At 31.8% G+C, this 27,053-nt stretch overlaps 3 protein-coding genes, 1 long non-coding RNA gene and 1 other non-coding gene across 8 annotated transcripts; 3 read left to right on the top strand and 2 right to left on the bottom strand.

Annotated features, from left to right (window-relative positions):
- Positions 1-7,193: 7,193 nt before the first annotated feature.
- On the bottom strand, positions 7,194-9,131 carry LOC125871726 (putative DEAD-box ATP-dependent RNA helicase 33). 2 transcript variants are annotated; one of them, XM_049552382.1, is made up of 2 exons: positions 9,035-9,131; positions 7,194-8,380 (listed from the first exon to the last, which is right to left on the bottom strand). In XM_049552382.1, the coding sequence occupies exon 2, from the start codon at positions 8,371-8,373 to the stop codon at positions 7,321-7,323; it is 1,053 nt and encodes a 350-aa protein (XP_049408339.1). In that variant the 5' UTR covers positions 8,374-8,380; positions 9,035-9,131; the 3' UTR covers positions 7,194-7,320. The 2 variants fall into 2 exon arrangements, with proteins under 2 accessions (XP_049408339.1, XP_049408338.1); XM_049552381.1 differs by having other exon boundaries at positions 9,040-9,064.
- A 96-nt stretch (positions 9,132-9,227) lies between these two features.
- Positions 9,228-9,298, top strand: TRNAG-GCC (transfer RNA glycine (anticodon GCC)). Its single transcript has one exon. It is a non-coding gene; the product is annotated as a tRNA-Gly (tRNA).
- Positions 9,299-10,519: 1,221 nt separating this feature from the next.
- Positions 10,520-13,213, top strand: LOC125871758 (uncharacterized). Its single transcript, XM_049552421.1, has 5 exons — positions 10,520-10,636; positions 10,775-10,895; positions 11,558-11,661; positions 12,676-12,807; positions 12,898-13,213. The coding sequence occupies exons 1-5, from the start codon at positions 10,634-10,636 to the stop codon at positions 12,922-12,924; spliced, it is 387 nt and encodes a 128-aa protein (XP_049408378.1). The 5' UTR covers positions 10,520-10,633; the 3' UTR covers positions 12,925-13,213.
- A 4,648-nt stretch (positions 13,214-17,861) lies between these two features.
- On the top strand, positions 17,862-24,583 carry LOC125871495 (probable proteasome inhibitor). Of its 3 annotated transcripts, none has more exons than XM_049552100.1 (9): positions 17,862-18,134; positions 20,200-20,374; positions 20,539-20,685; positions 20,768-20,854; positions 23,439-23,516; positions 23,644-23,678; positions 23,764-23,827; positions 23,901-23,978; positions 24,279-24,583. In XM_049552100.1, exons 1-9 carry the CDS (start codon positions 17,960-17,962, stop codon positions 24,346-24,348), a joined length of 909 nt encoding a protein of 302 aa, XP_049408057.1. In that variant the 5' UTR covers positions 17,862-17,959; the 3' UTR covers positions 24,349-24,583. The 3 variants fall into 3 exon arrangements, with proteins under 3 accessions (XP_049408057.1, XP_049408055.1, XP_049408056.1); XM_049552098.1 differs by having other exon boundaries at positions 17,865-18,134; positions 24,270-24,583; XM_049552099.1 differs by having other exon boundaries at positions 17,870-18,134; positions 20,203-20,374; positions 24,270-24,583.
- A 1,256-nt stretch (positions 24,584-25,839) lies between these two features.
- On the bottom strand, positions 25,840-26,771 carry LOC125871220 (uncharacterized). Its single transcript, XR_007446980.1, has 2 exons — positions 26,647-26,771; positions 25,840-26,257 (listed from the first exon to the last, which is right to left on the bottom strand). It is a non-coding gene; the product is annotated as an uncharacterized LOC125871220 (long non-coding RNA).
- Positions 26,772-27,053: the final 282 nt, after the last annotated feature.

The following is a 27,053-nucleotide window of genomic DNA, read 5'->3' as shown; positions in this document are numbered from 1 at the left end:
TGAAACATGCCTCTATATGGACAGTATTCATATGCAAGTAGGTTTACATATATTGACAAAGAGTACAATTATGGGTTGGCTGCTTGAGATATATTGTCAAAGATTTTCATATAATAATTGATGATATAATTTCATTGAATCATATTTCTTCTTTGTCGTCTAAATGTACATAATTAATGTGTGTTTAATAATCACATCATCAAGGTTATGTCTCTTTTTTTAATTATCCGTTATGGTAGGAGGAAGAAGAAGATGATGGATAGCAGCAGATTCAGAATTCTTATTTCGAATTTATGATTTCATAAGAATTTAATAGGATTTGTTTAAATTATGTATTCTCTCTGTTTTAGTTTATGTGACATTAGTTGATTAACACAAAATATATGAAATAAGGAAATTTTTTGTTATGTTTATTAAATTGATTTTATTAAATTCATCTTGATGCTTATTTATAATTGACTTTTCTTCACAATAGAATGTTAAGTGAAACCCAACAAAGGTAAAATGGAATGATGCTATTAAATAGTTGTTAAATAAGGAAATGTGATATTCTTTTTTGAATGAACTAAAAAGAAAAAAATGTCATATAAATTAGAACAAATGAAAATATTCACTAAATATTTGATTATAAACTCAGTTATTATTGCATATTAATTAATTTGAAAATATTAGAGATCATAAATTTTAAATTCTTAATCCGCCGATAATAATGAATTAACGCTATTAATCAATCTTATACACCAAGTAGATCAAAACTAACATTTAATTAATCAAGAATAAATAGCCACTTCTTGAATTTGTCTACTTATTACTGGTCGTAGCAGCTACATATAATAGTGTAGTAGCTTAAATCAATAGATTAGATTTGCTTTTCAAAAGACACCACTAGCTAATTAATTACACTTGTTACCAAAAAAAGAAAAAAGAAAAAAAGAGAAGCTAATTAATTACTTCACATTTAAATAAGGTGAACTAAATATCTATTTTGTGAAGAAGAAAAAATATTCACGTTTGTTTGTTACTGCTCAAATTTATAGCTTAAGATTTTCTTAAAAAACCAGAATCTTGATTAATTATTGTTTTATATGGTGCTAGTATATATTAAAATAAGATATCTGAAGGTCAATGCTAAGTGAAGAAATAATTAATTAATTAATTTAGTAGTTTAGCTTGCATAAGACAAGAACTCGTGTGGTCTTAATGGAGTAGATTATTACTTTTGAAGGATTGAGGTTTCATAAAAACACTTTACTAATATAATATTATGTGTCATAAAATGATAAAGATTTTCTTAATAAGATTAAAAATTTCTGATTCGAAATCTAAAAATAAAATATTTCTTGATAAGAATATAAATCCTTCATTAGTAAGTTTTTTTCTCCGTAATATCATCAATTAATTGCCTAAGATCCTTTGTAATAGTCTTCAAATACATATTTATATATAATAGTAAAAGAATATCTTAAAATCGCAAATAGTTAAATTAAAGAATAAAAGTGATGAGTTGAAATCCTTTAAGACGAAAACCTCATGTACTCACAAGTACTATAATAGATTCTGAATTAGATTTTGGATAAATTTATATGCTCCATTATGTTGTTACTAGTAAATAATATTTTTTTTTATCAAAAATATAATTTAAAAAACAAATGTCATGTATGCATTATTTTTATTTCATATTTAGTACTCTCATAAATGGCCAAATTGTGCTCTCAACGGATCAAATAACAACCTTACAAATTATGTCGGTAGGTAGGGACGATGGATAATTTTTTAAAAATTTACTAGCAACTTTTATTTATAAATTCAATTTATCTTTTATTCTAAATTAAGTGTCTGAACATAAGATAAAGTATTCATATTAGATAATTTATGTTCAAATCTTGTAAAAAAAATTGTGTGTAATCTCAAATGTTTATCACTTAGATAACTTGACCACTTAAAAGACATCATCTCCTTTAATTATACCCATCATCCTTAATTGAGACATGCTTAGGGTTTTGCGACTTATTTAAGTCAGTTCATATAATTTAAAAAGTGACATATTTTAAATTAATTTATAAGTTCAGTAATCATTATTTGAGAACACGTGCAAAAAAAAAATAAACTCAAATTTAAATTGAAAATATCTAATAGGATGATCTGATCATTTTATAATGTGTTCAAATGTTTTATTGAAACTCGTAATTCGAATGTCTAATTCCCCCATCCCACAAGTATCCATCCTTTCTTTTGCTCTTCTTTGGCTTAGCTTCACGAATGCGTCAAAGTCCTATTTTAATGAGTTCATTATTCAAAAGATCACCCAGTCCTCCCTGACAAGTTTTTTTATTCTCCAATTAAGAGAAATTACCTATTAAATTAACTAATGTTTGGTGTAAATTCAAATATAAAATTAAGAGTGAATAAGGTTAATTAAGAGTCAAAGTTGAGGACTGTGAATTCCCACCACAAAGGTGGCTAATACAATCTTCATCCATAATCCATTGTACAAAAGTCAATAGAATGTGATTCATGAGTGCAAGAATTTGGTTCTCTCTTAAGAAGTGATATATCCCTTAATAGTTTACTTATATTATATCGATATCACATCTAAATATTATTATATTCCATCCACGTATCTAGCCAATAACGAATTTACGGTGTAATTAACGAATTTGTGTGAATTTATAAATTAAATTCACTAATTATTTTTAAATATTGATTGTGAAGATTAATTAGCTATAAAAATTTCAAACTTTTTCACATCTGGTTATCGTCCAAAGAAGACCTTACTAGCTAGCTACAAAATCAATAATTTCTAGTTGTGAACGCATATTCATGATACTCGATGTCAATTAATAATTCTCCTACATCTCCTTACTGAGCCAACAAACAATTATTTATATTTGATATTTATAAAATTAAATTTAAAAAATACCTTTAACAATTGTAAATTTAAAAATAAAATACATCACTTAAATATAGTAGTTAATAATTATTAAATGGGCATAATAAAATATTTTGTATTTATTAACTAATTTAATATAAATATTGATCACGCAAATAAATATTATTTGTCATATAAGTACATTCACATCTAGTGGACGGTGAGATTGACAGAGATAAGTTTAAGGTCAACGTTGATTAATGTTCGTACAATATGTATTTTGCCAAACTAGCTACATTGAAATATATCGTGATATAAGAAAACATTTGAAACATAAAAAGAATACTGAAATTGATATGTATAATTAAAGAAGATGAAATGTTTTATTAGGTTAACTTATCTACGTAATGGATATTTATAGTAGCTGAGTAAAGAATTTCACGAAGGATGTCCAAAAAATAGGGAAAAAAAATTGTTGCTAATGAGATTCAAACACATGAGCACTGAGGGCACTTTCAGGGCATCTAAAATTACTGGGCTACAACACTTTGTTTTATGTTATTTAATCACTTCGTATATCATTTGACTTATATATACAATATTATTTTCCGATAAAATGAAGGCTTCACTATTCAGGTTTATACCCTATCTAAAGTGATAATATGCTTCATCCAACTAACATTTTTGTTAGTTCAAATCAAGCGTTATTCTCATTGTCATTCAATGGAATCTTATCTCATAAACTTCTTGGAACAAATCCTAGGAAAAAAAATAAAATTAATAACTAAACAATCAAAATAGTTTTGAAAATCTAAGGATTGAAACTCGTTGAAGTGTGAAATCATCTTATCTAAAAATTTAACACATTTCAATATGATATTAGAGCAGACAGAAATTCAGGGATGAAATCTCACTGTCATTCATATAAAAATTTTTTTCACATGTTTGACCCATGAAAAGACACGTAAGGAGGTGTGTTGAGAGGATTATTTAAGATTCTTTCCCTTAAGGCTTAAACTACCGACATGAGACTCCTCCACGCTTTAAAACACCATAACATTCTATGACTACTTAATTCAGAAAGTGATTAAGGTGTGTGGTACCTAAATCATACTATTTTCGTCGACTTTTCATTGTCATAGTTTCTTTTTTTTAGAGTTAAACTATAAAAACTTTTACTAACATTTTATGATGTATTTTTTCATTATATTGATATGCAAAAAAATTACAATTTATAGTACATTTCGTATAGTTTTTGAATATCTAAATTTTTTTATTTAAAATATCAAATTAATGTAATCTAATTTAACTTTAAAAATTAGTGAAATTGACTTTTATAAAACGTAGCATGACAAATAAAGCGTACAGAAGAAGTATGTTCGATAAATCGTATGGTATTTACTAAAAGTAGGCTGACAAGTGGATTTGACTAATGGTTATAGTTGTTGAATGCTATTAATTATTTTATTATAATAATTGAAAAGAATTCGAGTGCGAATGATATACAAGTTCAAAATTAAGTAGATAATGATTTTTTCTTACCTTTCTTTACTTAAATATTGTATCTAGAATTCAAACTCGTGACGTGGGATTAATTTCAACTCAAAACTGGATCGTATTAAATATATATATAATTATAAGCAAAGTTCACTTTGTTTAGAAGTCATAAGAACATTGTTGTAATTTGTGGTAAGGGCTTAGAAGAACATTGATGTTGTAAAAATTATTCTTTACTGGCAAAGTTTGATTAATTGATTTAATCAGACTTTATCAAACTGACTTCTGATTTTTAATATAAAAAACTTTTCGAAAAGATTTTTCGGCCAGAAAACTATTCTCATCATAAAAATTAAATGTTCAGGACCTGTCGTTGGTGGGAGGTGACAAGTATCTCGTGAAAATAGTAGAGGTGCGCGAAAGCTAGTCCAAATACCACGATCGTAAAAATAAATAAATTAGATGTCAATATAACTCTATAACTAATCATAGTGGATAGGAATAATTTTGTAATGTTAAATAAAAATTAAAAAGATACTAAATGCAAGTACTACACTTATAACTTTTTGTGCCTTTAAACTAGATTTTTGTGTATCATTATCACCAGCATTTTAAAAATTAATGGAATCATGACTAACTTTAATTTACTAAAATTAGAAAATGTCTTAAGTTGCTTATCACCGTATAGTGGGAATATTTTAGGTTCCCCTTAATATCTTACTTTGATGAAATCCACTGCTATCACTAGATAAGATACCCAATCTTTAATTTTTGGAAAGTTTACGAATATGTATAGTTCGATCAACTAGTTTGTTAATATGATCGAAATATATATAACATCTAACAATTGGTTGAAAACTTTATACTTCTAAAGTATACATCTTTATAACTTTGTTTTAAAGAATCACAATTTTGAAGGTTAATGCGGTTGATTTGGTCGATTAACTGTTTGCTTTTTAGGTGCAAATGTTAATGATTAGTGAGACAAAAAGGATATAAATTAGATTAATTATTGAGTGGAAATCTTCAAGATCTTATTGTAAAGATGAAGCTTTCGAAAAATTAGTTAATATTTTCTCATTTATCTTATGTGATAATTCAATTTGCTTGATCCACTGAAAACACTCTTTCACTTGACTAACTCAACTTAAATACACTAGATACTTTTATATGTGTCACTTTATTTTTGATTCATCATTGGTGATAGATGAATCCAAAAAGATCATTCAACTTATTCTTTCAATTGAAATTTGTCTTTTAAAGTAATTTAATTAAAATACTTTTAAAACATAGGTATAAAAAGAACATATTTTATTTAATTTAGCTATGATATGCTTACATAACTAGCTATTTCAATTTTCTTTGCTTTTTTATTGTTCTAAGCAAGATTCGACTTCTAGTAATCTTTCTTTGTCATATCAAGAATCAAATCGCAGCCAATCCATATTCACTGTCTAGTACATGAGTTGTTTGGTAATTGATTAGAAGCTAAATTATTAGTAATATATTAAATTTTGGATATGTAATAGCATATTTGATAGCATTCTTTTGTTAATATATAAAATTCAACATACATAATACGTTGTCTGATTTGCAATTTAGAAACTTATGTAATTAGTTTGTATAAGTTATGAGGAAATGTATATTGTTATTATACATGATAGAAGATGGAACAAGTTATCCTGGACAAGTATAGGTTGACATTGGACAATGAATATTCTGGGAGTACCTTTTGAGTAGTAAAAGAATATTCATTGTCCAGTGTCAACCTATACTTGAGAAAATGGTTGGAAGAATCAACTCCTGGACTGCAAAGCACCTATCCTATGCTAGAAGGTTATATTTGCTCAAGTGGTAAGCACCATCCACCTCAAACCGAATCACCAAGGGAGGAAAAAGGTGGAAGCTTATAGGGAGGGGTTAAAGAAAAAAAAACAAAGTGTGATGAACTATCAATAAGATGATACTGAAATTGATAGAAACAACGTACCTAGAGAGGTGTTGAGATATCAAGAAAGGCTTTGTTAGCATAGGGCAAAATTTGGTTGTCCCAGGATTACAGGAGGGTTCAATGTGTTGGAGCCATAGACAGGCTGTTATGGAACCTATGCAAGGAGGAGGATGAACGCGAGTATAGTGGGTACATGAGTGCTATGGGAAGGAAGAGGGGCCTAATAACTGAAGCTAAAGCAATGCAAGCATCTTGGATGGTTCAGAAGATCATCAAAACAAAGATTATACATTGAAGATTATAATCTTTGTTTTGATGATCTTTGTTCACAGTATGTGGACGCGGAAGAAGTATGCTAAATGCAGTGCTATATTACCAGTCAACAAATCACCAATGAGTTATGCAACTCAGTATTCAGTTGGTTTTGAACTAAACAACCTCGACATTAAACAATAAAAATTGAAATAATCATTTCAGTACTCAAACAATTAAATTGAAGAACTTCCTAGTCAACAAACAACATATAAACTTCAAGCAGAGAATAACATGAAGTCATCTGGAAGCAAACTGTTATATATTGCTACTGACTTAGGTCCCAAATCTCAAATCTTCATCTCTATTCCACACAGGAAAGCCTGAATGTGGGATACCATTCACTGAATGGAAGGTGCACAACAAGCTAAAATTACCGGAAATAATAGTAGAAGATACGAAAGTAGCAAATTATTATCGTCCCTCCTCACACCCTTGAGGGAGAGGCGAGGATAGTAATATTCTGCGGGCAATCATAAGCAATTGTAAGATCAAACTCATAATAAGTTGTATATCATTTTGAATCCTAAAAAAGCTTCACATCCCCAGTTCAGACTTCACGTATAGTTCTTAATTGTTTCCGATGTTGATTTAATCAGTAAATAGTTAAAGATGCAAAAATATACACCTATGAACAAGGATGATTTATATATTCTTTCAACCAAACCTGAGCTTGTCTACATCAGAACTCTTAATTGTCTGGTTGAAGCTCATAACTCCCATCGTTTTGCAAACTCAATTCAAACACTGGAGAATCTGAATCATCAAACATGTCTACCAGATTAAACCTTCCATGCTCTCCATCACTATCAACTGGGATATGACTCTTATTCTTTACTCTAGACATCCCAGCTTCCGCTGAATTAAATTTTTCAGCATGGACAGACAACTTCCTCTGATTTGTGCTCTTCCTGAACTTATTCTGCATGCCCGTGCGATTGTTGCCATCTCTTGACACTTTATTAGAAACTAAACCCTCATTTCCTTCTCTATTGGATCCACTTCTTAGTTTTGTTGAATTTTTCTGCTCATTTCTTTTACTCTTCATTCTCACCTTCTTATCACTTTGTACCTCTTTCTTTGCTAACTCCGCCTGTATTTGAGCACAAACTAATCTATCACTTCCACTTTGAGAATCTGAACCCAAATTTGAGGACTCATTAGAACCATGATCAGCATTCTCAACGTTTCCATAAGGTTTAATGCTATGAACAACCCCCTTAGGGAAAAATCTTGCTGAGGGTAATCCATCTTCAGGCTTGAACAATTCTGGCCCATCTTTGTCAGACCACATATCAAACCCTCCAGGCTTTTGAAACCGATCTGCCAAGACTCTCAAATGCTCATCAGCACTCACAGAGAATAAAGTAGGTGCCTTTTCAACCACTTCCCAAGGCCTCTCAAGCTCAGAAACAGCAGCTTTCAGCTCAGCCCGCTTCCTCATCTCATAAATTTGGCGTTCCCGAGCCAATCGGGCCTTAAGGAGCTGCTTAGACTTCTTAGCTTGCATACGCTTCCACTGCCACTTTGAGACACCTCCTGGATACGTTCTTGGACCACCACCCATCCTAATTATTAACTTTCTGTAAGGAACATTGGTTATTGTGGTGGTGGTGGTGGTGGTTAGATTAAGGGAAGAGAACTTGGTGGAGAAGAAGAGTTGGGATTCCCCTGAAATTGTCTTGGACGAAGATACACTCTTATGAGGTGCTGAAACTAAGAATGATGAGCTGAGGAGAGACATTTTCTTCCTGTAAACACAAGATCCAAAACTTCATAACGGAACACAATTTAGCACGTCGAAAATGATACACATTGTATCATTTGTTTAGGATTCTAAACTGATTTCTCCACCTTACTTTGGCTCAAATGAACTGGAATTCATAGTAAGCAACATTTATCTCTTTATCATTAACTTCTTCTCCCAGTAATTACATAAGTAAGACATTTTTCCATCGCCAAGATCAGTTCACCCCACTTAGGATATTATCGTCAACAGGTGAACTAGCCTAAGTTGAGTAACTATCTGAGATATTATTATTGTAACCGGATGAACTACCCTAAGTTGATTAATCATCTGACATATTATCTCCATCTATGTATTAACATCCAACAAACAACTATAAGTTTCAATCTCAGATTATTTGCATCAGTTATGTAAATTGTACCAATTAACACAAAGCAAAAGTTTTTTTTTTAATCTTAATTTTGTTTTTTCTCATATCTTCATTGTTTTTTAAAACTAGGACACTAATTAAATAGGAAAAAAAGAGAAACACTCCAGATATCAAAAAGTAAACAGATTTCAACAGAGAAAAAATTCGAAAATTCACAAAGTAGCTGTCAAAGGCGCAGAGACAAAAGGGAGGACGAAGCGAATGAAGAAAGAGAGAAATAAAGCTCACCTAACCTGGAAGAAGAAGTTATGTGAACCGAATAGAGCTTCAAAGCAATCGATTCGCCGTTCAACTTGAAATTATTCCGGCGTCTTCTGTACACTCATCTATCTCTTTTCATATGGCAATATGTGCATTTTGCGAATATGCAGATTTGTATTAACATAAACAATTTGAATTAATAGGATCATATCAACAAGGAGCACCAGTGGTCTAGTGGTAGAATAGTACCCTGCCACGGTACAGACCCGGGTTCGATTCCCGGCTGGTGCAACACTCTTTTTTTCTTCTTTACTCGGGGGCGATATTTTTAGTATTTGAGTCCAATGGGACCTTACGCGGGCGATATTTTTAGTATTTTGGTCAAGTTACGTATGGGATCTTATGTGGGCGATATTTTTAGTATTTGGGTCAAGTTACCCATGGGACCTTACACGGGCGATATTTTTTGTATTTGGGTCAAGTTACATAAGGGACCTTACGCGGCCGATATTTTTAGTATTTGGGTCAAGTTACCTATGGGACCTTACGCGATGCAATATTTTTAGTATTTGGGTCAAGTTTTATATGCTCCTCAAGCGCTTCCCCCATATGAGGCGTGATATTGTGATACTTTTAATATTTGGGTCAACTTTCACACGTTTCAACTAATTTAACGGAGTGTCTATCATCTACCACTTGTCAAATATCAAATAACTATAACCATCAAGATTATAACAAAGGTAAAGATTCACCTACTTCTTAAGTAAATATCTTTAATCATAATAAATATTGAAAATATTTTGAATATCAAATAAACACATAAGTAAAAGTAAAAAATGATTGATGATTTAAATTTTTTAAAGAGTATCAAAAGTGTCCCTTGGAGAACTAATTAGAGTTTTTTTTTTTGCTAAATTAGTATACTTTCGATCATGATCTTAACTTTTAACAATGTCAAATCTTAATGAAATTAACAAATATATATGCAATTTTTTCAAGATGTTTTTTTTCCGATCAATAAAAGTCTTTCTTTTTCGTTCAACGCCTGATCATCAATAATTTTAATCATAACTTTGCCAATAAAAAATATTTTTTATCAACGATTACTCATTATTTATCAATGAATGTCAAAGACAGCAAAAAGTAATACAAATGCTAAATAAAAAAGACAATTTCTTTGATACTATTATAAAGAAAAAACATAAAAGATTTGATACTTTTCTCATAAAGTTTTATGAGTAATTTGAGGATAAACATTATCAGTTATTAAGTTATAATTAAAAAATATTGTAAATTTTATTTTAGTTAAAATTGACAATTTCTTATAAAAAGTCAATACTAGTAAGATCTAAACTAAAAACACATAATTAGTCGAGATGACCACAATTGATATGGTAGACCCAGAAATATCTCTAAAACTAAATAAGTTGTTTGTTTTTTTTTTTAAAAAAAACATTTGGAAAAAAAAAGAAGAAATGAAATAAATAAATAAAAAATATTGGGATATTTTTGTATTTGTGCAAAATATTCCTATTTATAGTCAAAACTTTTCCTTTAAACCCTAGCATCTTCTTCTCCTAAACCCTAAACTTCTTCTTTTCACAGTTCTCTGAATTCGCGGCTGCCATGGTACTTTCTCTCTCTCTAATAATTTTGCTTTCGAAGTTCATACTTTTGCTTAATTTTATTGAAATTTGTATCTTTTTGCTTGATTTTTCTGTTCTAATATACAACTAATTTTGATTGTTTTGCTTTATGTAATGGCAGGCAACAGAAACTGTGAACCCAAAAGCATACCCACTTGCTGATTCACAGCTTACAACGACTATAATGGATTTGGTTCAACAAGCTGCTAATTATAAGCAGCTTAAAAAGGGTGCTAATGAAGGTTATTGACTTTTTTACACTTTTTTATTATCATGCTGCCAATCATTTTTGTATCTACTGCTTAATTGAGATTTAGAAAACTGAGTTAGTTTCGTTTTAGCCTCAAAGATTTTTATTTTTTATTTTTTGGTGGTGGTGGTGGGGAATAAGAGCTAGAAAGATTGTTACTTGTGTTGTTTTGAAACTTTATTATATGGTCTTTTGGTGAATAAGTTACTCATGTGTAATGCTTAACTAAAGATAAAGATAGAGAAAACTGAGTTTGTTTTGTTTAAACCCCAAAATAAGCTTTTTTTCATTTTTCTTGGGGATAAGAGCCAGAAAGATTGTTACAGTAGTATTTTGAAGGGTTATTATATGGTCTTTTGGTTAATACTAAGTTACTTTTATGTGTAGTGCTTAACTAAAGATACAGAAAACTGGGTTAGTTTTGTTTCACCCCCAAAGGAACTTTTGTTTTTTTTTTTCATTTTTCATGGAGGTAAGAGTCAGAAAGATTGTTACAGTAGTATTTTGAGCTGGGTTTGGTTTCATTTCTCCCATGGAAAAGGAAATAGGCATCAAGATTTGATTTTCCTACCCTTTAGTGATAAATCGGTAATGTGTTGCTCCTATTTGTTCTGCTTAACTGAAAGAGAAAACTGTATCCTTGTTCTGTTTCAGCTACGAAAACACTTAACAGAGGAATTTCAGAATTTGTTGTCATGGCCGCAGATACTGAGCCCCTTGAAATCCTTCTTCACCTTCCACTCCTTGCCGAAGATAAGGTGATTTATTTTTCCTTTTTCTTTTAAAAGTTCTATTCTTTCACCCTTGTTGGTGTTGTTCCTTTTTTAATTGAGTAATGGACTAAACAGCTCCAAGTAGAGGTAGTGAGTATTGAGAATATACATGAGGGACTCTGGCTAGGTCAAGATTAATACATGTCTATTCTTTTTCTGGTGTAGTTATTTTCATTTTAAAGAGTTGTGTTTGTTACTCTCTTGTGTTATATTGTGTGAGGTTACATTGTTCTGATTTCAGACTATGGAATTCGGAAATCATATGTATATTATGCACTTTCCCCTCTATAAACTCTTATCATTTTGAAGAGCTGTATTAAATGAGAGTATTGTAGCTATTTGCTGTTTCATTCTATGATTTGGCATGTAATATGTCTGTTCCTCTTGAAAATACATCTAAAGCAGCAAGACCAAGCCTGACTAAGCATATTCTTCCAATGTCTTGCCATTTTCTATTAATTTTATTGCATGGTGTCAAATGTTGCGAGTTTCCAATTGTGTCAAATCCCGCTTAAAGGGAAAATTCCTACCTAGGGCTAGGAAGCGAGATCTCTAGTTAAGAGTGGAGCATCGTATACATTCTACCATAACCTTGGGTGGTAAACAAAGGAGAGATCTTGTTTGAACTATACAGTTGCAAGGATGCCATTATCAGTATAAGGGCTATACAGACCTCTTTTACTCAAAGTTGTTTATTTGCTGCTTTATTCAGTTTTTTATTATTTCGAATTGTTTCCTAGTTGCTTATGCATGGTCTTAGTTATAGTTATAATAGAATTTTGTTGTCCTTGAGCAACAATGTGAGAATTCATTCATGTCTTCCAACTTTCGGTACACTTTTCCTACACCAACCTTGCTCTCTTCTGGAACTGTATCATCCTTTGTTTGGTGCTCAATTAGCGTCTACAGCCTACTGTGTTCAAATAATCTTTGAATATAACAAGGGATTTTGGTTTCAAGTAATGAGTTCTAACTTTTTCCTTTCATCAATTCTTTCAGAATGTGCCCTATGTCTTTGTCCCTTCAAAGCAAGCTCTTGGCCGAGCATGTGGTGTTACCCGCCCCGTCATTGCTTGTTCAGTGACAAGCAATGAGGGAAGCCAGTTGAAATCTCAAATACAGCAACTAAAGGTAAACATTCCAAATCTTATATTCTTCGTCATATCAACAACCGTTTTCCCTTGTGTAAATACTCAAATCGTTGTTTCTCGTCTTATGCAGGATGCCATTGAGAAGCTCCTCATCTAAATGTTGAGCCTTTTGCAGCATGATGGGCCTCAACTTCACTTTTGAGGCTTGGACTGAAGTAGTTGCCGTCTTGTTGGCACTTTTTTTTTAATCCTTGTTTCCTTTTTGTTCTTGGATTTTACGATTAATGTTGTAAGAGTACCGATAGAAGCATGAAAATTTAATATCAGGTTTACGTTATAGTTAATCCTGAGTTTTATTATATCGTGCATCTATGTTTAATGTAATTCTAGTTTTGCTCTTATCATTTGGTTGGTGCAATGAAGGATCCTCTTTGCTTCCTCTTCTATATAATTTGTCAGCTGGTAGCTTTTAAGTTATTAGTTCAACCTATTAATCATCTAATTCCAATTTTAGGCTCAGTTCATTTCACCAAATTTTGGTATACTTGGTCTTTGTCTCTATGATTTTCTATTCAAAAGTTGAATAATAAGATGCATTATAGAAGTGCTCTATGTTTCTTTTGCTCCACATTTCTAGGATCATGTGGTCTTTTGTCTCATTGCTACCTAATTGAAAACATCATTCTGCATGGAATAAGATTTGAAGTTTATGAATTTTGTCGAATGCATCTGTCAATAAGTGTGCACGTGCAACTAACAATATATCTGCTTAAAAATATTTTTAAGTTTTATATGAAATTATGATGGAATCTTCCGTCTTTCTTTTTAATACACAAGGTGTTTCCAATTTAATGGACATCTTAGTTAGTCAAATCCATAAACAGAGGGTTTATTTCCTTAACTACAAATGTTATAAATTGTTTGTTATTATCCACACCTTAGATTTCTTTGATACACTGTTTCAACACTAACAAAACAACAATCAAATTTGTGAAATGTTTTGATAAGGGATGAATCTTCTCTTTGGAGTATATGTTCAACAAAATTTAATAATTTAAATCTAAATTATATATTAATCTTGAGAAATTACATTCAATTAATATGTCTTGATTAATTCTGAATTCATAAATTTCAAATCTTAAATCTGCTTCTACAGCATCATATGGGATAGTAGTACATTGATAATGTGACATGAGAAATCATTAATCAATTAGATTGGATTGTCATTTGGTCCATGTTTGGATATTCGTTTAGTGTTTGCAATGTTTTTCACTAACATGATGTCTATCAATTTATGTTTTTGGTCGTGGAAATGAACAATTTGCAAATATTCTTGGATTCTTGGTTCAATTATTATTGCTACTAATGTTGGATGTTTCCATTCTTAGATTATAAGTAACTCAACTTTTGTAATTTCATATTAGAAATTTGTTGAGAAAAAAAGTTTTTAAACCTCTAAAAATTTATCCGTATTCAAATGTTTACACTAAATTAATAGATACTCCCTATGGGCAAATCTTACTGCATTTTGCTAGATTACAACTGTCAAAATTATTAATTTTAACTATTAAACACAGCTGTTAGGACATCAATTGAAAAAACCAACTAGGGAAGGCCACATCTCCCAACAAAAGATTCAAACTTTACTTTTATTGAGGTTTGTACCTTAGCTTCCATTAAACTAATCATACCTTTGAGTAATATTTCAAAGTAAAAACACTTAGGAGTATGGTCTAATAGTCAATTAAGCATATGAAATTTAAGAAGATGATTCAAATTTCAAAAGACGAAAAAAGGTGAAGTGATTTTTCTAATTTGTTTAAGTTTTAGCAAATAGAATTACTTGACATCTATTTTAATAGAACAAAACAAATATCAATCAAATAATTGAGACATTATCGATAGTTATGTTTTTATATTTCTTTACTGCAACATACTAATTTTTTTGTTCATCAATCGAAGTACCAATTAATTATAATAACACCTATGAAATCAACCAAGCATCATATTGTAAAAATTGAATAGATTCATCTACCGTAATTAAGCTTTCTAACATAAAAAATATTTCAAAATAAATACATCACAAACGTTACAAAGAAACATCATGTTCCCTTTATTAATTAAATCCAGTTGGTATTTCAAATATTCTATAGGTTCCACGTGCATCTTCTTTGATTTCCCCTACTTTGCAGACAATTTCATAACAAACAATTAAATTATTCTTTAAATAAAGTTTAATCAAGACAAATGGAACTTTCCATCCAACCACATGCTAATTATGAGATCTCTATATATAATAAACTCAACAACAAATTGTCCTAATCAACATTACCTCAAAGATCAACAAGCAAAAAAAATTCATCAAGATTTCAAGAATATATGGCTAAGTTTATTGTTATTTTCTTGATCTTAACACAATCATTTGTGTGTTTAGTCATGGCTAATGAAACTGCAATAAATGTTGCAAAATCCCCTTGTTTTAGTCCATCACCTTCAATTAGAAAACTTGGAAAACACAATCAACAAGAAGAGAAGGGTATTAATAATAATAATAATAATATTATTATTATTCCCAAAGAAGTGTTAATTGGTTCTCCCCATCAACAAGAGAGTATTAATGAAGTTGATCAAGCTGATCATGATGATGAAATCATGATTAATAAACATCATCATGATTCAATTGATAAGTCAATTTATGGAGGTGGAGTTATTCTTGGAGGATTAGCAACAACTTTCTTTGTGGCAATATTTTGTTATATTAGAGCTACTAGAAGGAAGACAAATGTGGAGCCTAGTTCCCCTAGTGTCACATCATCAGCAGTATGATAGATTCAAGTTTTTGGTATGAAAAAATTTCTTGGTAGGAGCATATCCATCTTATGCAGCACGAATTTTAAATTGTTGGACTTCAATGTGGATATCAGATAGCGAGTGAAAACTTAAAAAAGTAAAAAAATTATTTCAACCCCATTTTGGTAGAAAATTGTAAAGATACCATTAGTCGAATCTGATTTTTGGAATTTTTGTTGTATAAAAATTAAATAAAACTACATATGTTTTACACATAGACTATTTACTTGATGATATCAATTAGTTGAAATTTTTTAGTCATGTTAGTGTGCTATTTTGCGTCCCATAGTTTCTTATAATCTTATGATTTTGTCGGAGATTTGTGTGTTTTTGGTAAATTTTATTTGTATAGTGTTAGGTTGATGAGAGGTACTTAAATGAAATGATCAACAATAAAAAATCATATAATTAATTATGATTCGATCGGTTGAAATAAAGAAATAGTTATTATTGTCGTATATCTCATATTTGTTTAAAGCCACCAAAAAAAAAAAAAATTTTAAAAAAATTAGAAACAAACTTAAGACCATCAGCCTTCAACTCCTATAACTTCACCTAGACAATCACAATATTACTACTATAACTTCATCTTGACAATCACAATATTATTGTAAATGATTTAGAGTTTAACATAATGTGCAATTATTCATTGTCGAGTTTTATTTGGGATAATTTAAAGCTTGAAAGTGGTGGATTTAGGCTTGGCTGTTGGAGGCACTATCATTGGAGGTTTTGAGTATTGAAGAAGACGATATTAACACTATTGAAATATTAACCTTTTTAAAAAAATTTAGAAACAAATCTAACCATTTCACATCATTCAAGAATAAATTTGATCGTTTTTCCTTAAAAGAATAATTCATATATTGAAAAGTTTGCACTAATAGCAAATAAGAGAAATTTGAACTATTTCACAAAATTTAAGAGCTAAATTAAACCTTTTACTTTTTTCAAAAATGTATACATAAACCAACAAGATTATGCTCTCGTCTTGATTTTTTTTTCTTACTTCCATAATTAAATTATAAATATTTGATGAAAAACATAAATAAAATAGTACATAATTATATAAAAAGTGTATATAATTTATCAATTGAGTTGTTTATTTCTTCAGTTTTTTTTTTTAAAAATAAAATCAAAATCAAATTAAATAATATTAATTCTAAAAATATTGATTTTTACAGTATCATTATCAGTCTTTTTTTTTATGGGAAAATTATATGAAATTGCAAACTATTAATTCAAATTAAATGTTATAGCCATAGTTTATTTTAATTGTAATTCACAACAAGCATCCCTTTTTTTTGCCATCTGATTCGGTAAACAATTAGCTATTTTCGGTATACAATTAGTCATTTTATACATTTCAATATAAAATGTATAAAATACGTTTTTGTTTGTATAAAGAGAGAGAAAAATGTATATACAAATACAAATACATATATTTTCGTCATATACACTTATAATTGTACNATAAAATCAAAATCAAATTAAATAATATTAATTCTAAAAATATTGATTTTTACAGTATCATTATCAGTCTTTTTTTTTATGGGAAAATTATATGAAATTGCAAACTATTAATTCAAATTAAATGTTATAGCCATAGTTTATTTTAATTGTAATTCACAACAAACATCCCTTTTTTTTTGCCATATGATTCGGTAAACAATTAGTTATTTTCGGTATACAATTAGTCATTTTATACATTTCAGTATAAAATGTATAAAATACGTTTTTGTTTGTATAAAGCGAGAGAAAAATGTATATACAAATACAAATACATATATTTTCCTCCTATACACTTATAATTATACAAATACAAATCTTATTATATAAATTATAATGTATAAATGAATTTACACAAAAGTTAACAATTTGTATAAAATTGGATGTTTGTGCGAATTATACAAATCAAAAGCTCCATAGCAAACATAAAATTTGCTATGGAGCGCAATTATGCAAACTACAGTTATAACATACAAATATGATTTATGTTTGCTATATGTGAAAGTTGCTCTTTTTTTTAATTTCTCCCGGTGTCGGAAATCGACATTGAGGTCCGATTAAATTCGGATCCCTATGCAAAGCCCATTCGGAAATAGTGCTTCCATTAGAATTTTTTCCATTTACAAGGCTTGAACATGTTTCTGATTAAGAGTGAAACATGCCCATCGCGCTGCGTAAAATGCCCCGTCTGCGATGTTAAAAGAAGATACGCGAACTCGGTGCGGTAAATATAGATATTGCCTTTTCTTCTTCCACAAGCAGTTCATTTTCTAGGAAGAGACCAAAAAAACACAATCAGAGTTGGTGTTCTTCTCATCATCGATTCTATAACAATGGCTACGGAGCAATCTGTTATGGCGGTGATACGGGCAGCAAGACCCACTTTCCGTAATCCCCACGACAAGGTAGCGTTTGCTGTTCACGCTGCCTTCCTTGCTTCTGGCTTTGTTCTCCATGCCACTGGCCCTGCCGCTTCCACTGATGATGCTCTTTCTTCCTCCTCAACTGGTACGTTTATTTGCCCTATTATTGACTTTGAAGTTTCCCCTTTATTATGGAGTTTTTGGGGGTAGGGCTTTACCTGAGTACTGGGTTTTTGAAATTGTTGTGATTGGTGATGATTATGTCTTTATTTTTTCTTTTGATTAGTTCAATGCAGCTCCAAAATTTTGTGTCTTGTTTTTGTTTTGGGAATTTCTTGAGTTTATAGGATCAAACTTGGAAAGCTGAGTGCTTACTGATTGTTCTTATTTAAAAGCTCAAGGCTTAAAGAGATGTTATTTCCTGTTGCTGAAGACTGGAATCGATTACTTTTTTCATTTGTAAAGATGAATAGAGGAACTTTATAGGGAAACTAGCACCATAAGAAGTCTTAAGTTGCCTTCTGTTTTAAAATGGAAAAGCTGCTTTCGGGGATGTTTTGATTGGAAGTGGTGCTGATAATTGGAAATAGGAAGTATTGAAGCTCTTTTTTGTGCCTGGATAAGGAATGTGGAAGCTCAATTTAAGAGCTTACAAACTGAAGATCATGAGTGAGGTTGTTTATTTTGAGGGTTCTTCGATGAAATTTTCTATGAAGCTCTAAATGGTGACATAACTTTGATTTTGATCCTCTTCATCCATGTTATCATGTTTTCTCTATTGAATTTGGTCTAGTAGGTTATCTTTCTTGTGGTTTGTATTGACCCATCAAAAGGTATAGTTGGTCACCTTTCTCCTAACTAGTCCAGGAAATCCATATAACTGATGCAGATCTAGTAGAACTGCATTTACCCCAATAATATAGATTATGAATACATCTATTCTTAATTCTTGAGATGTGATCTCTATGCCCTATGAAGCAAGCTTTGTTCTTTTCCAACCATTAGGTCGAAAATATGCACAATCGGATGGTCCTCCAAATCTGCTTCAGCTTTTTAGATACCTTTGGGACAGCCACTCTACTAACAAACTCTTTATAGTCTGTGGCGTTGACCAAGAAATGCCGCACATATTTAAGAATAAATACCAGCATTGTCTAGATATTCCGCTAGGAGGAAAATATGATTCACTGTTTTCAGATTTCCTTCACAAAGTTAGCATCGGTTACATAACTTAAGTCCTTTTTTTGGCAAATTATCTTGAGTCAAACAAGCCTCCCAAGTTGCTGTCTAACCGAAGCATGCTACCTTTACCGGAGCTTTTGTCTTCCAAATCATTTTCCTGCGCCAATTAACTTCACGGCTTGACTTCTTGGGGTTTATCATTCTTGATGAGATTATTTATTTATTATATAATCAGCTTAATTATCAATTTTTACATGCATTTTTTTTTTTTTGACGTGGGAGGTACTCTTGCTAGTTTGTTCAACGTCAAACTTGAACTGTCAACCATGAGTATTTTTCTCAAAAGCCATGTAAGTATCAGCTCAGGTGTACTTCATGGATTGCTACTCAAGTCCTTCAGCTTCTTCTATGTATTCCGAATCACAGTGGGGTTTCCTTTTGCAACCAGTTGGGGCATGACTGAATTATTTGAAAGGATTATATGTCAACTTCCTTGATCAATTAATATAAGAAAGGACTAGATGTCAACCTCATCTAATTTTCCCTTTATTTATCAACTTTGTTTTGGTCATTGGTTAGCACATCTTTGATATCTAGTAAGTATCTATATTGGTGGGATTGTTATCGTATTAAGTGGTACTGTAGCCATCACCATTGGGATTGACTGACAGGTTTACTAGGTTGCTATTTTTAGTGGAATGTCATCATTTTATGTTTCTTCTTCCCATTACAAAATTTGTCTCCTAGTTTAGGTTTTTAAGTTTTAGTCTGTGCTTGTCTAGTTAAAAGAGGGAGTACCTGCCTTGATTTAAGTCTGTTCATAGTACATCTTTGTGGGTGTCAAAGATTGATGGAAGCTACATTTTCTGTTAATATCCCTATAATCGCTTTTATTTTCCTTTTCCACTTTCTTCCTCTTTGCAGTTCTGTTTTTTGAGATTTTCAGGTTATTTGAAAGAAACTTCTCTGATTGGAATGCTTAGTACACATCATATATATTTGCAATGATTGTGTGTCTTCCTTTTTAGTAGATGAGGTGGGGATTGATCATTGGAATGAATTTGAGGATTGTTATGCATTTGTGTATTCAAAGCCTGAGAAGAGCTCCAAAAAAGTGTTAGTGAAGTGCCTTGTAATGAACAATAAGCTGCTTATAGATGCATTCAGGGATGGCGATAACGAGCCTTTACATCTTGAACTAAGGCAAGTAACTTCCTTCCTTTACATCAGCAAACCTCCCGGTCTTCCCTATGCCCCCCTACAAAGGATGGAACAGAAGGCATCTTTACCCCCTTCCATTGCTAGTTGCTAGTTAATCAGGGATTACATTCTGTATGTTCTAATGAGTCCATCTTGGTAATTTGCAGTGTTGAGGACTACATTGTCGAGGATGGGGGAACTAATTACAACACCCAGTTCAAGAATTTGGGAAAGCTGGTAGGAGAACTGAACAAAGCCATCCTGACTAAATATACTGGTTCTCCTACATCAAATTCCTCTACTCAAACTTCACGGTACATGTAGTTGGTTTGTTTTTCAATTTGTGTTTTAGTGATGTGACCATTAAATTCATAAATTACACTTCCTTGTATGCAGTTCTGAAAAGGGAGGACTCAACGACCAGCCTAATGTTGAACGCCAACCTGACTACCCGTATCAGCCTGCAGGTTCTTTTCCCTCGGGGTAATGTTAGATAAAAGAGTTATTGTTATTCCTATCAGTAATTATTGATATATATATATTGATATGTTGCTCATTGGTTGTTCATACCTACAGGCAGTAGGTTCACAATTCTTAAGAAAACAAATTCTTTGAATTTTCACTTTCTATAAATTACATCATCATATTCTGTGCGATATGAGTGTATACTGCTCTACCTCGAAAAAGTTAAGAACTGCACGGAAGGATCCCAAGCTGTTAAAGATAAAAGATGTAAATGAAAGCAGTTAGTCTCCTCTTGAATCCCTACGACTTCTTCTTCTTCAATCCATGTGTCCTTGATTTTTATACTTCCTTTCTCTTCCCTGAGGCCTCAAAAGGGGTGAACTGATTGGTAGTAGACAACGTAGCCCCAGATGCTATTCACCTCGAAGTACACATTTAAAGGGTCCATATATATCGGCAGCCACTTGCCTTGGAGAAGACATCTGGACCCCTAGATGGCCATGCCTCTTCTTCAATTACTCCAAATAGTTGCTTCTTTAGCAATTTGAGCTACATTGATACTAGCATGCACTGTTGGGCTTCCTTGTTTATGCACTTTGTGATGTGAAAAGGCTGGACTTTTTTTACATCTCCCTGGCTTCCTTGCTACTTACTATGTTTTCTGCACTATCTCGTTCTTCTTCACTTGAGTTAATGGTCTTTCGGAGAAAACCTCTCTACCTCCACAAGGTAGTGATAAGGACTGCGTACATTCTACCCTCCCCGATCCCATTTGTGGGATTTCACTGGGCATGCCATTCCTAACTTTTTATGCTCAAAATAGAAAAAAAATGACTTTGCAAATTGAAGAAATACTCCACATATAGAACTTTGTACAACCTTATCCTGGAAAACATGGAAAGCACAACAACCTGAAGATAGGAGATTTCTTGACCATAACCACCTAGAGGAAAGCACAACACCTAGGAATGGCAAAAGATTCTGCAAGCCAAAGAAAACCAAGTCAGAGCTAGTCTGCTCTTCGATATTTCGATGCTATTTGTGCCACTGGGATTCCAAATTTCCAATAAACTTTAACTGGTTTACCAGTAATGACCATTATAGTGTTGGAAAATATGCACAATGGAAGCATTACATAATCATACTTCTTACATGAATAATAGCCAACGCATATGATCACATAGAACATACAAACATGCTTGAATATAACTTGACAAATACCTCTCGAAGCGTGAACAAATATCTTCCAGCAAGTTTGACCCTAGCTCTGCAGTCTTCTGCCCAAATTAATTGTCATACTCTTTCGATACCTGGGTGGCCCAGTATTGTTCAAAAACTTGTCTTTGTAGGTTGGAAAGATCCTTATACATACACACATTTTTCTTTTACAAAACCTAGACAAAAATGAGTTTCTTTCCTTCTTTACCAAGAAATAAGATTTCTAATCTTAGTTAAATATGAGCACAACAAGGACCACAAAATTAATTACCAAGGCTCCCTATTATGGGAATAATTCAAAAATCTCATCTGCGTTATTCTTACCATAACAAAATCACAAATCGTTCCATTAGAAATTCATAATTGCACTCCATTTATATTTTCAAATTCCCTATTTAATCCGACACATGAAATAAGTCAAAAATTGCTCTAAAGGAAATTAAGCATTGAATAAAATGCGTCAATAATTTAATTTATTGATTAGTATTTGTAATATTAACATGAGAAATTACATAACTATTTAATGGAGAATTTTGAAATATAAACGGCGGAGTGCAATTACAAATTTCTAGTGGAATGATTTGTCATTTGTTATGGTAAGAATAATTCAAATGAGATTTTTGAATTATCTCCATAATAAGAAGCCTCAAGCTTCAAATTCATTATGTCGTTCCTTTTGCGACCATATTTAATTAGAACTCAGAATCTTATTTTTTGGTAGAGAACGAAAGTGTTAAAGAATGACAAAAGTCCCACATCCGTGGTTAATGAGATGGGTGGACTCCTTATAAGGCTTGAGCAATCCTCCTCCCTTTGAGCTAGCTTTTGGGGTGTGAGTTAGGCCTAAGACCTAATTTAACAGAAAGAATCACATTTTTGTCTAGGTTTTGGTTAGGAAAACATGCCTATATATAGATTTTTAATTTTTTTTTTTATCAAGAACTTGGTCTTCTAGGGCTCTTTCTACCTAGAAAAGACACATTTTCAAACATTTCTTACCCACCCAAGTATTGAAGGAGAGTACGACAGTAAATTTGAGATTGCTATAGAAGGCTGGAGTCCGACTTGCGAGAAGATAGTTGTTCACATCTCGAGAAGTATTGTATGTTCTACATGATCATATGTGTTGTCTATTATTCATGTAAATGATTGTGGAATGCTTCTACGGTGCATATTTTCCAACAATGTCCCACTTAGAGTATTAACCATGATAATTGTTAGAATATACTATGTCTCAAAGTACGACCAGCATTTTTGTTAGTCAGCAGAAATACGTGAACTTACCCCATCAGGGAATTTTTTTGTTTTCAATTTTCAAGTTTGATATCTTGTTTTATTGGAGATGGTGCATAATTTTTACTTCTTAAGTTGCCTGGATTTACAGGTATGTGGTTCCTCCCATTCCTGGTATTGGCGGTGGTGATCTTTTCCCCGGGCCTGGTGCTGGAGTATACCCAACCAGGTTTGTTATCTTTTTCGTAGTTTGATATGTCATGGTGAATGGCACTTGCCAGTCCGTGTGTTCTGAATTTTATATATGCCAACTAATCTTGTCCCCCCCCCTCAACCAACCCGATCTGTCATTGTAGAGGCGAACCAGGAACTGGTGGGAGCATGCTTGTAGGTGTGTGACTAGCCTTGTCCAGTTCATGTATGGAATTCCAAATTGTGCGTTTTGCAAACTCAGCTATTTATGTTTTATGATGCAGGGCCTAATGACCCTCGTTTTTTTGGTGGAATGGGTGGGGATCCTCGTTTACCTGGAGGACTGCCGTAAGTCTCTCTTCCCTCCCCTCTCTCTCTTTCATTTCACAGATAAGATTGATTTTATTTCGTCTGCATACAGGGGTGTTCCACCTGGTGCCCGTTTTGATCCGTATGGTCCACCAGATGTTCCTGGCTTTGAACCAGGTCGCTTTATCAGGTAATTTGTTGAAAAAACATTTTTACCTATTAGTTTTTGGTGAAATTCTACATTTCCCATCTAGTTTTTACTTGTTAGATGTGAACTCAAAACTGCTATAGCAAGTATAACTTGCAAGAGGAAAACCTCAAAAACTCTACTTTGGGTGCCTTTGGTGTTCCTCCTCGAAAAAGAATATACATATATGTGTGCTTCTATTTATTAGTTTACAAGACGATTACAATCTGAACACTGACAAATAATCTAGCTTGCAAGTTGCTTCTGCCTAATGTCATCTGAAATCGCATGCAGGAACCCAAGGAGGCCTGGAGGTGGAGGGAGGCCTCATCCAGATCTCCCGCATTTTGGTGGCGATTCCGACTTCATATAGAGTATTATGAAAGACAACTCAGATACACTTGTCTTGTTTTTTTCCTGTTTTTGTTAGTCTTGTAGACTGCAGATCTGAGTATTTCGAGTTAGGCAACGGTGTATATAAGTTTTTCTAAACTTCAAATTTACGTCTTTGAGCATTTTCCAGTGGTTGGAACATGACAGGATAATTTGTGAAGCAACTTGTAATGTAACAACAAAATCAAAATAAACAGGTGGAGTATTTGGTGCAACTAATGCACCCCAACTGCATACACCACGAGTATCTAGGAACCTACCGCCAGAATAATTAACATACTTTGTTAATTTGGATTTAAAAATAGGTACTGTCTTGTTCCTAATAATTCTTAGTGCTTTTAGGACAACAGCTTATCTTCTAGACAAGCTAATTAATTGTTTTTTCTATAAAGATGTTATTCCCTTTGTCATAATTTATATGACTCGTTTTTCTTTTTAGTTTATCTAAAAAACAACACATTTTTAAATTTAATAACAAATTAACTTTAAATGTCAATGAAATGATTTATAGTCACACGATTATTCATGACTTATTTCAGATTACAAATTTTAAATTTTTGTGTCAAATCAAACTATACCTTACAGATGAATAATTTAGTTGTTGTTATGTGTATTATTAGTACAAGCAATTGGATCTAGAAGGGCGGTATAATAGAGAAAAATAAGTAATATAAGCAAAAGGAAACTTCCTACACATGTTAAACAAAAAACATAGTAATTTAGTAGGTATGAAAATTGGACCTTTAAGAAACGTGTGGAGCCCTGGATTTTCTGTCTTGTTATCCAGAAATCTCTCAAATCTCATCTCTAGAAGCTCAACATTATTATGCCTTTCATGTACCTTTCAAAGTTGATTATAAAAAACAGCCAAATTTTGTAGATTTTCCATTCATGTTCAGTATCCGTTTTGAGGCCTGATTAATTCAGTTCACATTAAAAATATTTCACTTTAAAAGGTTAAACGTTCCCTCATAGAGAACCAAGACTGAAATTCGGTGTTTTCAATCAGTATAAAAAATATTAATCTCGTATATATAATGTAATTTTTAGTCGAAGCCCACTTGCAGAAAAGACAGAGGAGCACTAGGGTGGTCACCATTCTAGATTTAAATATGACTTTATATCTAACTTTTAAAATAAATTAAATACTATCACTTTCCTCTAAAGTCTTCACAAGGAACATCTAAGAACATGCATCTTGTATTATATAAATACTATTTGTCTTCTGGTTTTTATAATCATTAGCACCATATAAATAGATTGTTTTCCCCTTAGGTCTGAACCAAGATTATTTTTTTTTACATAACATGTCATCATTTAAGGTTCATTTTCTATTGCTATCTCTTTTGCTTATCAATTTTTCAGAATCAAGATCTGCAAGACCAATTTCTTTACAACAACATAGTACTAATAAGTTATCTTCAAATTTGAAGATGTTTGAGACACTTGGAATGGTTTGCAAGTGTTGTGATGGTGTTGGGTGTAGTGCTACTTGGGATGGTTCTTGTTCTAATCTTAAGTGTTTTCCATGGAAATCTCAATGATTTTTTTTTTTCAATTTTGGTTTGTTTTTGTATGAAAGGGTTTTACCTTTTTTTTTGTTGTTGTATATATAAGTATCAAGTACTAAGTAATATTTATAGAGAATATTTAGTACTACTACCCTGCCTATTCTCTCTGTTTTTTTTTTTTTTGGTTTAACCATATTCTTTATCTTTTAACTCACCAAGCCGATTAATTTGAATTCGCGTAATTCCACCAAGAAGGGATTGGAGTAACACAAACTCTTAAGGAAGGAGTTTTTAATTTTCATGAGTTGAATTCGAAAACTTTGATGAAGGACGAAGAAATATTTATCATTTCATCACATTCCTCGGCAATGACATGACCTATTCTTTTCGTTTTTCACAGTGTGGCATATGAGAATCTCTTTGAATTGCCCTATTGAAAAAAGAGTCGATATTTGTAAAAATGTNCCTTTTTTTTTGTTGTTGTATATATAAGTATCAAGTACTAAGTAATATTTATAGAGAATATTTAGTACTACTACCTTGCCTATTCTCTCTGTTTTTTTTTTTTTTTTGGTTTAACCATATTCTTTATCTTTTAACTCACACCAAGCCGATTAATTTGAATTCGCGTAATTCCACCAAAGGATTGGAGTAACACAAACTCTTAAAGGAAGAAGTTTTTAATTTTCATGAGTTGAATTCGAAAACTTTGATGAAGGACAAAGAAATATTTATCATTTCATCACATTCCTTGGCAATGACATGACCTATTCTTTTAGTTTTTCACAGTGTCGCATATGAGAATCTCTTTGAATTACCCTATTGAAAAAAGAGTCGATATTTGTAAAAATGTTGAGCATATGGATTCAAATATCAACAGTAATAATAGTAAATCGAATCGTACATTAATATTTACCTAAGTAATTACAAGATGGGAATTTCAGTCATTTCCTACTTTCAGTTAGTAACTAAAAAAATCTGTTAGAAGTTGTTAGGAGTAAACTGATAGATGGTTAGTGGAACTGTGGATGGTTTAGCATATAAACATACCTTGGACTCGTGTTGGGTAATGTCAACATCCTACCTATGGCAAGGCCCACGAGGCGCTTGCTTGGTGGACTTAGTTAAGAAATAAAGTTGTGCCGTTACTATCCATTGGCTCTTTAACCACATA

Source organism: Solanum stenotomum, chromosome 7 (assembly GCF_019186545.1).
Source record: "Solanum stenotomum isolate F172 chromosome 7, ASM1918654v1, whole genome shotgun sequence".
Lineage (NCBI taxonomy): Eukaryota > Viridiplantae > Streptophyta > Magnoliopsida > Solanales > Solanaceae > Solanum > Solanum stenotomum.
Note: the sequence above shows the minus strand (reverse complement) of the source record. Positions and strands in the feature narration are given on the sequence as shown.

Coding starts and splice junctions, on each gene's coding strand:
- LOC125871726 (XM_049552382.1), bottom strand. CDS start 8,373: ATGTCTCTCCTCAGCTCATCATTCTTAGTTTCAGCACCTCATAAGAGT.
- LOC125871758 (XM_049552421.1), top strand. Junction 11,662..12,675: donor CACTCCTTGCCGAAGATAAG/GTGATTTATTTT, acceptor CAATTCTTTCAG/AATGTGCCCTATGTCTTTGT. Junction 12,808..12,897: donor CTCAAATACAGCAACTAAAG/GTAAACATTCCA, acceptor CGTCTTATGCAG/GATGCCATTGAGAAGCTCCT.
- LOC125871495 (XM_049552098.1), top strand. CDS start 17,960: ATGGCTACGGAGCAATCTGTTATGGCGGTGATACGGGCAGCAAGACCC. Junction 18,135..20,199: donor TCTTTCTTCCTCCTCAACTG/GTACGTTTATTT, acceptor CTTCCTTTTTAG/TAGATGAGGTGGGGATTGAT. Junction 20,375..20,538: donor CCTTTACATCTTGAACTAAG/GCAAGTAACTTC, acceptor GGTAATTTGCAG/TGTTGAGGACTACATTGTCG.